Genomic DNA, 14,521 nt, shown 5'->3' on the forward strand with positions numbered 1-14,521 from the left:
CTTTTAATAAGGGACCACAATAGGAGTATTCTTTTACTGGAGGATGTAGATCACACTTTATGGTGGAAATCAGTCTTTTCTCAATATATTTTGAAGAGGTTGGCTAATTTAGCAAGAAACAAGTTCTTCCTCTGCTCCTTCATGACCAGGAGAAGGGAAGAAAAAAAGTCTTTAAAGAAGTATTAGCATGTTAGTCCCTGAGAATCATGCCTGAGATCCTGTTTGGCCTAATCTTTTTGAAGAGTGTAGCTAACTAGACCTAATCTTTCAACCTGAAGTCTTCCTTTGCAAAGATAACAGGATCACACTGTATTTCTGCATCGATTTGCAGGCAGTGTTGAATTAATGGAGATGAGTAAATAAGCAGAGATGAACTGGAGGCATAAAGTGGAGTGAGATGTATATCGTGCCTTTTTGCTATTATGAGCAATATCATTCTCTTAAGTGCTGAGCCAACCATAGGAAGATCTGAGGGGAAGGAACTATGAAGCTGTCATTAAGTCTGAGCAGTTATAGGCATAATGTAATAGCCCTGTAGAGTCACCATGACCATCCATCTCTTCTGTAGCTTAGCAGACTCATGGATGCCACATCTACCTCTGTCCAGGACTTGTGTCTGCTAAATTAATTCATTAACCTTATGTAGGTAGACTGGTCCAGAGTCATTAGAAACTGCTCCTCTTAATCAAGTGTGCGAGAGATTGCACAGAGCCAGGGAGTCTAGCAGCTCCCCACATTATCTTATTATACTATCACTTTCCCAGGAGTTACCGATTAAAGTGCTGTTGGTAGTGAGCCCACCTAAATGTCTCCTAGAGTGACTCTTGTCAAGTGACTTGCAGCAGCGCTGGTTTATTTCACTCGTTTAACAGATGCCAGATCCTGCCATGTTGTTTGCATAGAGCTGGAGTGGACTTAATGAGGCGGGATCATTTTCCAAGTCAGCTTGCACGCGGCAAATCATGCAAGATTGTCTCTGAAACCACATGCAGGAGGCTTCCAGATAAATATCATTGGCTGTGGATTTTGAACTCATTGTTGCAACATCTTTTGTTCTCGGAAATGAGACACGCGATACAAACTGTCAAGGCAGAAATAAATAGTAGCTCATAACCAACTATGAAATAGCAATTCGCTGAACAACAAAAACCCACAGCATACATCTCATTCCCTTCTAATTTATAGCAAATGTTTCTTATAACGGCTGTAGTTTATGCATTTTTGATGTGCACTTTATCTTTCATTTCCATTTGACCTGGTTATCTATAATAAAATTCTGCACATTTGTAACTTCGTGTGGAGTACAAGGAATGCCATTTCCAGTTCACAAGAATTTTATTAGATACAGAAGTTTCATATGTCATTACTGTGAAAATGGGCTGCCAGAGTGTCATTTGTTAATGCTTGTCTGATTATCTGATGTTAGTAGAAAATATTTCAGTAAAGTTTCAAAGTGTCAGTGCAAACCTGCACAGAACAATAGAACAAGTGGCCTTGGAGGTTAGATTACATTGCCTCTGTTTCATCTCTCAATATTTATTTGTAAAGAACCCTAGCATGGCTTTGGAGAGGAGCAACCAGATTTTGCTCAAGATATGGCTATTTGCACTTAGAGGGCTGGGGAACTTAACAGTTTTGTAATTAGAAATAAACTTCATTTTGTTTTTCCTTGCTTTCTGTTACACTGCTCTTATCTGGTCTCCAAGGGGGGGGGGGACTTCCTTAAAGGAGTCCACTGAATCATTGCTGCTTCAACAAATTCTACTTTGTTCTTTGGTAGTCTGGACTTGAAGATCACAGATAGCTTCAAATTGTTTAGATTTAGGATCTGATAAAACCAAAAGGGGGTTGTTGTAAACAGGAAGGGGTCTTGGAAAACAAGTTCTGTTGTCAAATGACATAGAGCAGGCTTATTATCAGAATGCTAAGTAAAAGAATCAGATAACATTGCTCTCTGAATCACTCTCAATTAAAACTTATTACTTAATGACACTATAGTTTCCAATAATAATTAAGAATTAACCATTCATTACTTATTAATTATTAGGTGTAAAAGCTGTTATAATCACAAAGACCTCTGTCTGGATTAAGAAGTTTTGTAAAAAAAAAAAAAACAACAACAAAACCACCTCCCCTGTTCTGTCTTTTGCAGGGGTGGCTATACAAAACCAGAGCTAATAACTGCAGAAAGCAGCTTTCTTTAAATCATAAACCAGGAAAAAAATGTTCTGCAACAAGGGCTTGAACTATTGCAGGAAATATAGATGTTTTGTTTGATTGACATGAAATGTGAACATGAAATGTGTTTTCTTAATCACAGATAAATGTGGTGAAAATATAAGAATCGTGGAGCCTGGGTATCTCACCTCTCCTGGCTATCCAAACACTTATCATCCAAGCCAAAAATGCGAGTGGCTGATTCAAGCTCCTCAACCATACCAGAGAATTATGATCAACTTCAACCCTCACTTTGATTTGGAGGACAGAGAGTGCAAGTAAGTGAGATGGTCTGTGAAGGGAGCCATAGCACCATCTACTGGACAAAAAGCTCCACAGTTTCTTGTTGGGGGTGGGGAAGGGAGATGAAACAGCTGATGAGTGCAAAACTCTGCGCATAAAATGAATCCCTCTGAGGTCTGAATCCATACCAGATCATATGTTTGTGGTAAAGATATTAAAGCAAGTGCTTACTGCATGTCAGGCACTATATAAGATTGTTTTAGATATAATCTTGTAATCCCGCTGTGTCGTTTTTGTTGGAAACATGGATCCATTAGCAGTTATTTCCTCTGAAACTTTCCCCTAAGCCGCTCAGTGACTTGGAGGTTGTGGAACGCCTATGCAGGAACAGTAGGGGAGAAATAAGCATTTGCCTCTGCATTCATGATTGTGCCACTGCGTTAAATGTTCTGAAGTTGCTTAGAAACGTATTGATGCTTAAGGCAAAAGACGTGTGGTTATTTAGAATTTTGCAAGTTCCAGTTCACTCAGTATTGTTTGATGGGAGAGGTTGTACATTCATGGGGCATTATAATGTATTTTAAGAGCCCGACAACTATACATGCTTTGTTTTGCTGTGCTAGTGCCATAATTGGGGATAACACGTGTGTGGCATCGAGGGGAAGTCATCAGTTTTCTTAACTAATATTAACAGAAGTTGTTTTTCATTTTGAGTTGGTGAGGCAGTGTGAAGAAAACGTATGAAAGTTAGACTGCTAGGTATTGTGTAGAACAGAAATGAGGAACCTGTGGCCCTCCACATGTTGCTAAGACACTTCAACCCACTCCAACCCCTTAGTGTGGTTGATAATCAGGCATGATGGGAACTGTAGTCCAGCAACACCCCAATCCCTGATAAAGGGCTTTACCATGATTAATTCTGATTATAATGGTGCAGGCTTTTCACAGAACTCCGTTTTCATGAGCATAAAAGTGGCTGCACATTAAGTTCTTGCCTTGTGTCAAAATATATTGTGAGAAGGACCGCTTACTGTTGTCTGATGGTGAGTGGTGACTGCGGCCTGGCATGAATGCAGTCTGAGCTGAGGATGATCTTATGGCCCTGCACGATCATTGTGGGACAACACTCCCTCCTCTGTTTGCACAGGTTGCTGCGGGCCTGCATTTTAACCGACCTATCACAGGCAAGCAAGGGCATGTGTTTTGTGTGGTGGAGCTGAATGAAGGCTTCAGTCCCTAGTCTTTACTCAGCTCTGCTCACTGGATGTATAAAGAAGCCTCACCCAGGCTCATCAATCAGCTCGGTCGGAGCTGGATTCTCCACCCTCCCACCCCATGTAGCATATGGTCCTGCCTGAAGGTGAGTGGGCAGGTTCAGGTCCTGCATAAGACCTTGCTATGGAAATATTCAGTTGTCGTATTTGGGGCCAGGGAAGAATTTGCCTGCAGATAAATTGGGCCCGTCTGGTGTCACAGCTTGTTGGCGGATAAGGCACTGGGTTGGATCCTTAGTCTTGGGGGCGTGGGAGTTGAGAGCCCACCTCACCCCTACTTCAGGAAATTGAGGGTACCCCGTTAAAGGGGTCCAAGGGAAGATGCAGTCAGGATGCCCAGACAGTGTGGGATTCTTAATCTAGGATCAACCTTGCAAAATAATCAACCAGCAGTCAGGATGGATGAATCAGGGTACATACCCAATGCCCATGCCAAAGTCTACTTGCATTTGTAACCAATAAAGTTGTGGCCTGTTTGAACCCAAGATGTTTGTCCGGTGTGTTTATTTTATCTTTCTATGCTTTGGGTCCTGTCAGCAGTGGGTTCCCTGCACCTGGGCCTATAAGTAGAGCTCTCTGAGGTAATAAGTTCTAATGTAAAACACAAGGTTCAGTGGAAGTATTTTGAAGTTCCTCATGTGAAGTAGTGCACCAGGAGGATTGAACCATCTCAAGCTGTGAATCCTTCAGCCAAACCTTTGTAATGCTTAAAACAACTCTGCAACATATGCAGATTATAGTCCCAGTTTACAGATGGGAATGAAAAGTGATGACTTTCACAAGGCCTTCTAGTGACTTTGTGTCAGAATATGAGCTTGTATAAACTTGCTACTTAGCCACACTGGCTTCTCACGGTGGGGGGAAAGGCTATTCTCTATTCACAGTCTTACAGAAGTAACAGGGGACTTGTAGCTTTCCAGATATTGTTGGACTACAACTCCCATCATCCCTAACCATTGGCCATGCTGACTGGGGCTGAAGGGTGTTGGATTCCAGCATTTGGAAGGCAAGATATTGCCCTGCCCTCTTTTAGAGCTCTGGATGCCACAGGTAATCCCCAAGTGGCTATGAGATTCTTTCTGGAAGAATTCCAGAAACCCCGTCTTTGAGAAACTGCTTGGGCCATGCTTATTTCAAGGCTTCACTCTTACCCTATTTTCTTTCATGCATGCTACAACCCCACAGAGAACCTCTTGCATCAAATATGAATGTGAGGGTGCCTAAAGAGTTGTCCTTAGAGGCTGTTTTCCAGCTGGACAACAGCTTTCCCTTAGAGAGAAAACAATAGCAATTTCTTCAAGCTAGTGTTTTGAGCTATAAAAAAAAAATAGAACAGGATCACTGTAACTATTTAATAATATTATTACATTTCATCATTGCTTTCGGTTCACTTTATTTTCATATAAGCAGAGATAACTAATTACATGCCACAGCAATGTTAAAACCAAGGACACATTAACAAACGGTGCCAAAAAAGTGTCACCATTCTCTGCATGCAACGACTCCTACTTCATATTGGAGCAGTAGCTTGTTGATCTTTTAAAAACGGGTTTGGATGACTAGCTCTAGAAACCAGTTTAACCATTGCTAGGTAGGGCGGATTAGAAATAGAAATAAATGAATAGTGAGTTCCTACAAATGATGAGCAAACAATCCAAGGCCTTGGAAGAAAGAAGCATGAAGAGTATCGCTCTAGCTGTCCCTGCCAGTTTCTAGCTCTCAATCAAAATGTGTCCTTGTGTTGTAGAAAGAACTGATACCAAGATAGGCTTGTTGGAGACAGAGCAGATCTTGTTAACATAATAGGGCATGTAGTATGTTTGCTATGCCTCTCACCCCTGTTCATTTAATTGGGAGGCACAGAAAACTGCCAAGTCCCATCCCAGAAGTGTTGCTGCTAAGCATGTTTGGGAAAGTCCAGGTCAGTTAAGGAGACCACCTACAAGGTTTCATTGTCTCCCTATGCTTGTCTCCCTATACCTTCACAAGAAATTTTTTCTTCAATTCTGAGTCGGGAGGAAATGAAAGGGAGGGCTGGGTGGTGGGGCAGTAAACCTCATGATGAGGCAGACCTCATCATTATGTGTTAGTTTTCACAACTGGAGGGGTTCATATTCTGAACCCAAACTCCTGCCACCCATTCTGAAATTCATATCATTTTTTTTTTTTTTAGATGTTGTGTTTGTGAAGATACGATGGAACTGATTGTATGAACAGACTCTTAGAGGTGTTTGCATGTGAATATTATTCTCTTCTGAAGTTCAGAGAAGAAAATGGGAGATATTTTAATCCTTTAGTGCTTGCGGAACGCTTGTTCAGAGATAACTTATACACTAATATAGCATGATAATAATAAATGCAGTGGGAGTGGTGTATTATATTGCAACCATTAGGTCAGTCTGTGTAGAGCTGATATACCTAAAACCTCTATAACTTGTCATAGGTGAATTATGCCTCTGGGCAAAGTATGTTTCTTCCTCTCAGCAGAGTATTTGTGCCTTTCAATCCAAGTCTCTGAAACCCGTCTAATTAATGTATCTTTCCCTCTCTAATTGGGCAGTTTCATTGTCAGGCAAGGATGGGGGTAATTTTATGGGCAGAGTTTAGCTAGACAGAACAGTTTAAATTGACCTTTTGTTGAATGACTTAAATGCTTCCTGTGTTATTTGTGCTCTCTTTTAAATTCAGATCTTTGACTTCCACACTATGACCATTAACTCTGAGTGAGGAGATTTGTGTCAAACCCTTTAGGACCATATTTTCAGGAAAAGTTATTTCTTCATAGGAAACTTTTGAAACTGTATTAGGTCTCAGAGTCCCTTACTCTCTAGAGAAATTCATATTCCTTTCACCAAATCTTGGGTAAGGCAATAGATTAATGTACCAATCAGTCTGTCATGGGATTTTTAGTGTTAAGCAAACTTTTATTTCCTAACTCTAGATTTTCAGTTTATTGTCACAGCTGCAAGTGTGTAATAGTTCAGTCCATTCAATCACTGTTTTGGTTTTTTTAAAGTGCAGTGCTGTAAATGAATATTTATCTGCAGGGAGAAAGAGGTAACAAGTTAATACTTCTGAGAGAGGAAATCTGACAGAAATACAAATGTATTGGAGGAAATTAATGTTGTATTGCTGGGATTCAATTGCCTCTGCCATTCATGTTTTACCTCTGCTGAAGAGTTACAAGGACACTGTATGAAAGCCCTTAGTGGTGGCAGTTGATATGGATACACACTGCTTCTGATGAGATTGCAAGAGTAGATCTACAGATTACCTTTGAAAAAAAATAAAAAAATATGGGGTGCATCACTGTTCCTACAATTGCAGTGCTGCCTCCAGGAAGGCACTACTACATCTCTCTCATGTGGCTACTGGCAAAATGTATACAAATTCACAGGAAGAACCTCTGGTTTGGAGGCCTCATTAGGTCTACCAGGTCTCCCCAGTTGGGTTGTGAGGCCATTTTGGGCAAACTATGACCCCTGCCCTGCACCTGATGTTATATGTGGGGCAGGTAAACAATTGCTTCAGCCGAAAGCAGGGTTTTGATCCTGCTTGCAGAGGCATGAGGCATTGATGACAATCTGTTAATAAATAAATAAGCATAATTAAGGGCTTTCTCCTTTATGGATGTCTTTCTGTGCTCCTGCATTAGCATTTTGAGGCAAACATTGGTCTGAGGTTCATCTCACAGCATGGAGTTCCATGTAAAGATCTATGGAGGAAAGCAATACAAGTTTTGAATGGAGTTTTTTTTTTTGCCAGGAAAAGAGGATTTAGTTTCTCCTTACTTAAGACAAAGGTCTTAAGTCCTCCTAGGTTCCACATCAATTCTCACTTACCTGGGAGTGAGAATAGGCATGTACAGGAATGAACCATTAGACCACCAGAACTATCCCAACCTAAAAACAAAGGGCATGAGGTGAAGGTGGTGAATAAAAATTGCCCCAATATTTTATAATTACTATGTCACATATGATCACGAGCGCCTTGTTTACTGTTTTAGATGTAGTTACATTTCAGGATTAATAAATGTTACTATGAGAAATCCATTTCTTTCCTTAACTATTGAATATATTCCACAGGGAGGATGAGTTCAATGACCTCATGATATTATGCATCATATAATTCTTGTGCTGAGGAACAAAGCTATAATCATAATTAATTAAGCATACTATTAAAAACGAGGACAGAATAACCCAAGAAATACTCTGTAATCAATAGAGTGTGTGGACTAACATACTCAAAGCCTAAAAATCCTAAGTGTAACATATTATAATCAAGATTTTTTTTAAAAAAAATGATAATGTAATTCTGTACCGCTTTGAACAATAGCTGGAATTACATGTCTGCTTTTAAGTGGAACGAGTCCAAAATTTGGGATCTTTTTGCAGCAGATGAATATGATGTGCCTAGTGATTACTGTATGTAATTGCAAACATATTTATTATTAATAGTCTATGTTGGTGAACAGAATATAGTTAAAAATGAATGGAGGAAAAGATAAAACATGAGCTTATTACCTCCCTTCCCTCCCACATTTGTTGACAGTTTAAAATGCTTTCAGGGTGAAACTCTACATACTCTACCATTTGTTTGTGCTAATGTCCTACTGCGTACATGTAGTTATCCTGAATCTTGTAAAACTTTATATCTGGATAATAAACAAGAATGCCACTGATTCACAGTGCTTTGAATTTATGGAACTTTTCCGGTTTCCCAGCAATGCAAACTATCAGCATGATAATTTATAATGGTTTGTGACAAATGCCGCTGAGCAAAGAGGTGTGTGGTTACATTCAGATCAGATGTCATCAGCTAGGGAGCAATAAAAATTTCACAGACACTAGGTTAAAAACATCAAGAAAATGAATGTGAAGTTTCAGAAGACAACGTTTTGGAAAGGTGGACGGGGTGAATGGAGAAAGCCAAATAGCGGTTTCCTTCCTAACAAATTATTGACTCTTATTTCCAGAGTTAACAGCATTTTTTTTTTTTTTACAGGAGTTGCAAAGGCATAATGTCACCGAAGTTTTCGTTACTCTAGTTTCAGTGGCCATAATTTAGATATGCAGAGAGCAATATCATCCTTGTTTGACAATTACTGAGTGTGCATGTTCTGTTGTCAGATCATTTCAAACAGAAAATTCACTTGGATTTGGAAACATTGAAAGTGTAGAAAGAAAGGCTTGATGGTTAATTGTTCTTTAAATTGGTTTTAACAGGGATTAGTTACATGGCTGAGATTAGAGCTGTACAAGGATTGTTATCAATTACAGTTCTTTAGTAGGGGAGAAAGCTATTACAAAATATGTTTGTTTACATAGAAGTAGATGGATTAAAAATCAAAAACAGATGCTACAGTTCTAACTATTAACAGGAAATCCACTCAGTGTATTTACCATCCTGCAGAAATATGGATAACATAATTCTGTTGTAAACCAGTATCCATAAAAGTCTGAATCCCATCAAGTAAGGAATTGGCTCTGGTCCTGGTATAGGTTTTTGAAGGGAGAAAGTTGTGTTGTACATTAGTAATTTCACTATCTTGTCAAACCCTCCAACATGCTTCAGATGAAGATAGGGACATTTCTCATTCCCACCACCTCCACCAATTGACCCTCCTCAACCCCCCCCCATTTTTGTGCCCCCCTTGAGCATTTCTACCACCACTACATCAATAGCACACAAGCTCTACACCAGGCATAGGCAAACTCCAGCCCTCCAGGTGTCTGGGACTACAATTCCCATCATCCCTAGCTAACAGGACCAGTGGTCAGGGATGGTGGGAATTGTAGTCCCAAACATCTGGAGGGCCGGAGTTTGCCTATGCCTGCAGTCTACACCATCTAAGAAAAACCCTTAATCCCGGTTTTATTTTATACTTTTGTAGATTTACAAAAAGAAAAACACACATCAATAAGTCAGTTTTAGAAAGTTGCAAGATTAGACATGGATACACAAAGCTTTTTAAAAATAAAATAAAATTTAAAAAATCAAGACTTCTTGCACTCATCTCCACTCCCCCTTTCTTCCTACCCAGGGCAGCCCTGCCCTCTGCCTGCACCTCAGAGCCAGTGTGTCACGCAAGGTTGGGCCTTGGTGGCAGCAGGAACCTCTCCTCCTTCTCACCTGCTCTCTGAACTTCCAAAGGGAGGAGGCCAGCAACAGTGGCCCTGGAAAGGAAATAGGATGTCCCCTCACAGCCGCCGCTTCAGCCACTGCCATCACTCAGGACAAGTGCTAACTCATCCTCCTGCCAAGCTCAGTGGCAGCGGTGTTGGTGCGGAAATGCAGACAAATCAGAAGCCAGGATGGCTTTCATAATTCCAGGACTGTCTCTGGAAAACAGGAACACTTGGAGGGTACAGTGTATTCACCAATTAAAGGCCAGATCCCTTGCCAAACTGCTATTGAAGAATATGGGTTAAGAGGATCCATGTAGAGTTCGGCATATGGTGAGCCAGGACACTCTTAGTAGTGTTGTTCCCAAAGTTCCCCATATGTTCACTAAGACCTTTGGTGTAGCATCACTTTCCTTTTGGAATGTGATTCCAATATTGACATTTAGGCACCTACTTTAAACTCAGCTGTTCATGCTGGCTTACCCTGAGAGGTGATTCAGCGATGTAGATATATTAATCTGATCTGTGATGTATTTTGTACTTACTTTATGTATGCAGTTTCTTTATTGATTTTTATGCTGTTCGCCGCCATGCTATATATATATTTCTTAATGTTGGGTTTATAGAAGCTTTTGCAAATAGGAACTGTGAATTCTTCCCTGGCTCATTTAAAAAAAACACAACCTGAGACAGAGAATAATTTCTCTGTCTTGCCCTCTTTATCAGTGATCTGTTTAGTTCCCTGAAGCTTGTATCCAAGCCAGAGTTTGGAGAATTTTATTGGAACCTCTTCTTGCAGCAGACAGCTGCCCCATTCACAACAGCAGACTTGAGCCTTCTAAGACCCTCTAAGGAATAACCCTGTAAGAACCTTGTTCCCCGTGGCCCTGACAAAACTGCTAGGGCAGAGAGCGTAAATATCAGATATGCTTGAGTTCCACCACCTCTCATTTTACAAATTAAATCCGGGCTGTACATTTAACTATATACAGCACATTGCTGGAATGTGCCCAACTCATCAGGCAATCTGCTTTGTGCAGCCTAGCTGCTCTGTCCTTACCATTTACTTACCACTACTCTAATTTATAAGTCATACACAAAATGTAATTAATGCCAGTCAACCTTACTTTTTAAAAATTAAAAAACGGGTCCTGTCAAACAAACCCGATTTCATGATTTGATGAGATTAAAGTTGGGCTGTTGATAGTAACAGAGTTCATGTAACATCTTTTTTGCTTGTCCACAATAATATATATGGTATGTTGCTATTGTTTAGTACTTTAAAGTTTTTTGCTTTTTTAAAAGTCCCACCATCTGCTGTTGAAGGCAGTTTCAAAGCTGCTATGCTTTGATGCTGTTGTGGAATGGAATAGAACTCCATAAAGTCATATTTCGTGTGAATCTCATTCTAAATAGGATTATCATAATAGAATTGTAGACGGCCATCTGGTCTAACCCCCTGCAATGCAGGAATCTCAGCTAAAACATTATTATCATGACTATATGAATATGCTTGGATTTATTTTGTTTTGCTGCTGTTATGATTATCTTTCAAAAATTCATGGTCCTCAACAAATTGTATTCCCTTTTGCAAGTGCAGAGCCTGCTGTCTCATTCGGTGACTGAAAGCAGATTACATCTTCTATGTTCTGGAAGGACAAAGTTCCAGAGGATTTAGCCTCAAATACCCTCCATCTGTATAGACCTGCCCAAATGTTAAGCTGGAGAGATCCTGCTCTTGGTGCTGCCAAGGGTTAATGGCACATGCAAAAGCCTTCTTTGCGATGGCCCCTTGGTTATGGAACTCCCTCCCCTTGGAGCTGCATCTGCCATTAAACTCTTTTCATTGGTTAGTCAAGACACAACAACTTTGGTTGGCCCTTTGGTTGGCCCTCACGGCCCTTCACTTCAATCATATCTTGCCCTCTTTGAAAAAAGTTTGGACACTACTTCTTCATTGTTGCAATCTTAGTGTTTTAATTATGGTTTCAAATGATGCTTTCATGTTGTTTAATATGTCTTATTGAATGTAGCATCCCACCCTGCTACCTTTCAGTGAAGAGCAAGTAACAAATTCAGATAAATATGCTGACAAAATACCACCTTAGTAAGACTTTCAACCTAGACCCTACTTTATGTCCTCATTGATCCTTGAAATACATCCGGTTGGAACCAGGGTCTTTTCAGACGCTTTGCAATAGTTAGAACAAAGAAGAGCTTCCGGGCTTAAAAGTATGTTTTTTTAGGCAAACAGACACCTCTCATTTGAGAGATAAAGTACTCCCTAGAACTTTGGTAATTTAAGACTTAAACCTATTGTACCTGGTGCCCTTTAGAAGTTTTGGACAACAACTACCATCGAACTCAGTCAGCATGGCCTGTGGTCAAGGAGGATAGGAGTTGTAGTTCAGCAACATCTGAAGGACCACAGGCTTTCTATGCCTGGTCTCATACTTTAGCAAGTGTGCACACTGAGTTGTCTTGTACAATAATACCTCATGAAACCCTCAAATGAATAAGGGATGTGGATCAGGGCTTGCTGCCACGATCTTGCTTCTTTGCACATGCACTTCTTCACTTACCCAACATTTAACATCTATTTAAGGGCTTATTTCTCCCTCTTACCCTGAAATATTACGGTGAAAGATTAATAGCCCATAAGGTATTCAGATAACAGGAGACTCTAGTGGATCATTAAAAAGACTATAGAAGTATTTGCCCTTGTTTTATAGGGCAAATACTTGTCTGCTTGCCTTCTAAAGACAAGAGGTTCTAAAGATAGTTCAGGGTAATTTTCATATGGCTCTGAGTGTAAAAGAGAGTTGAATGATGTTGGGAATTATATTGTGCTCCTGATTACTGCCTTTAATAAGCACTCTTTTGTTGCTCATCCAAGCTTTTAGCCGCTGTGAAAAGCCTCCATTGTCAAACTATTTAAGTGGCTTTTTGCTGAGTAGCCTTGTCTACACTGAACTTCTGCAAGGAAAAAAAATTACAGCCAACTACTGTCCCTGAATGCCTCCTACTTGAGCAGGTATTTTCTTTCGTTTGTTTTAGATGAATGAGCCAAGGAACATTTTAATATGGCGGTAGTAGTGCATTTAATAACTCCCCGACCACTTAAACTGGCATACTCACATCATCTGATTGATTTCAGCAGAGCCTAAACACAACTGTGCTGGCTGTAAGAGGGATCTGCACTTGTTTGTAACTGTTGCTTCTTTTTCACAAGTATGTTGCTTATATTAGTACATTTGCCTGTAATCAATGGAGCTGCAGGAAAGGTTGGTGTTAAATTGGTATAAGAAGAATACTTTCAATCAAAAAAGTTGATGTTTATAATATAGACCACACAAGGCCTGGTGTGAACAAGGATGTCAATAACACTTTTTAAAAGGCAGAACAAAAGGTCAGGGTCTCTTTCCAAACTGAAATATATAGTAATTGGAATCCTTCCTTTCATATTATTGTGCTTCTTGGTGTTGATTTAATTTAAACAACCTTTTCCTCCACATGTTAAAAAAAAGAGGTTTGTTTGCTTAAAATGTTAACTTGTTGCAGTCTATGCCTGCTGATGATTACATGGAATCAGTCTGCATGGTACTGGTTGATAAACAGAATTAATCTGTTATTTGATGTTGTTAATAGTCTTTAAATACAATATGCTTTGCAATATTCTCTATTTTTATGTCTCTGTGTGTAAGTATTATATAATAATATGCACAAACACTTACAAACAGGAGTTTCTATTGTACACACACACACACACACACACACATATATATATATATCAGTTTCTTCAGGAGTTCCAGAAGTAAATCTAGCAATTAAGCTATAATAGCCATCTTAAGGCTGATAATTAGGTATAAGAAAGAACATGAGAGAGGATTAGTGTTCAGATCATGTTCCAAATGTTTCTTAATTGGCTGTTTGTAATCAATCCTGATTGCAGGAGGCTGTGATTTGGCAGACAAAAAGAATTTAAAAAGTTTTTAATACTATTTTCCCCTTTAGTTGACTTGGATGTAGTATTTAGGTCAGGATCCAGGGGGTATGATTTCAAACCAAATGTATTTGCCAGCTATGGGAATGGTTCAAAAGAACATGAAAAGTTCCTCTAAAGCTATTTATTTGAGATTTAAATATCGTATTCCTCAGAGCTTACTCAAACGAGTGAGCTGAACTCAGGCAAAGTCTTACAAAATGTTTTGAAATTCAAAGTCTCAAGGTGATTTTTGTCTGCCATTGGCTTATGGTTTCATTAAAGTCCCATCGGTAGCTCTTGGTTATATTCACAGTAATGGTGAGTTCTTAACATTAAATAAGAAAACAATTATTCAAACAGAAATGCCAAATGCCTTCCTGCTACCATTAGGAACAAGAAATATCTGGTCACAGGGTTAACGAGATCTATGGACCGATCTTGGGAATGGATTCTCCATCTCTGTGGCAAATTGCCCAACCTCCTTGGTGTATTTTCTATTAGAACCTACAATCTAAGTTGGATGCCAGGATCATCATGCAGTGAGTTTCTCATCCGCCAAAAACATGGATTTGTCCCTGTAGCAGACAGTTCAGTTTAGGGAAGCTTGCATTCTCTGCAACCAGAACTCTCCTATATATTCCCTTAAAAGGATCTTTCAGGATATCCTATCCTTAACA

At 39.7% G+C, this 14,521-nt stretch overlaps 1 protein-coding gene across 3 annotated transcripts in view; it reads left to right on the top strand.

Moving 5' to 3' along the window:
- Positions 1 to 14,521, top strand: part of NRP1 (neuropilin 1) — a 127,956-nt gene that overhangs the window by 1,396 nt on the left and 112,039 nt on the right. For all 3 annotated transcript variants that reach the window (XM_081834238.1, XM_081834236.1, XM_081834237.1), the window contains exon 2: positions 2,321 to 2,495. In XM_081834238.1, coding sequence (XP_081690364.1) covers positions 2,321 to 2,495 — 175 coding nt within the window. The remainder of the gene's footprint in view (positions 1 to 2,320; positions 2,496 to 14,521) is intronic.

Source organism: Podarcis erhardii, assembly GCF_964252035.2.
Source record: "Podarcis erhardii genome assembly, chromosome: 12".
Classification (NCBI taxonomy): Eukaryota; Metazoa; Chordata; class Lepidosauria; order Squamata; family Lacertidae; genus Podarcis; species Podarcis erhardii.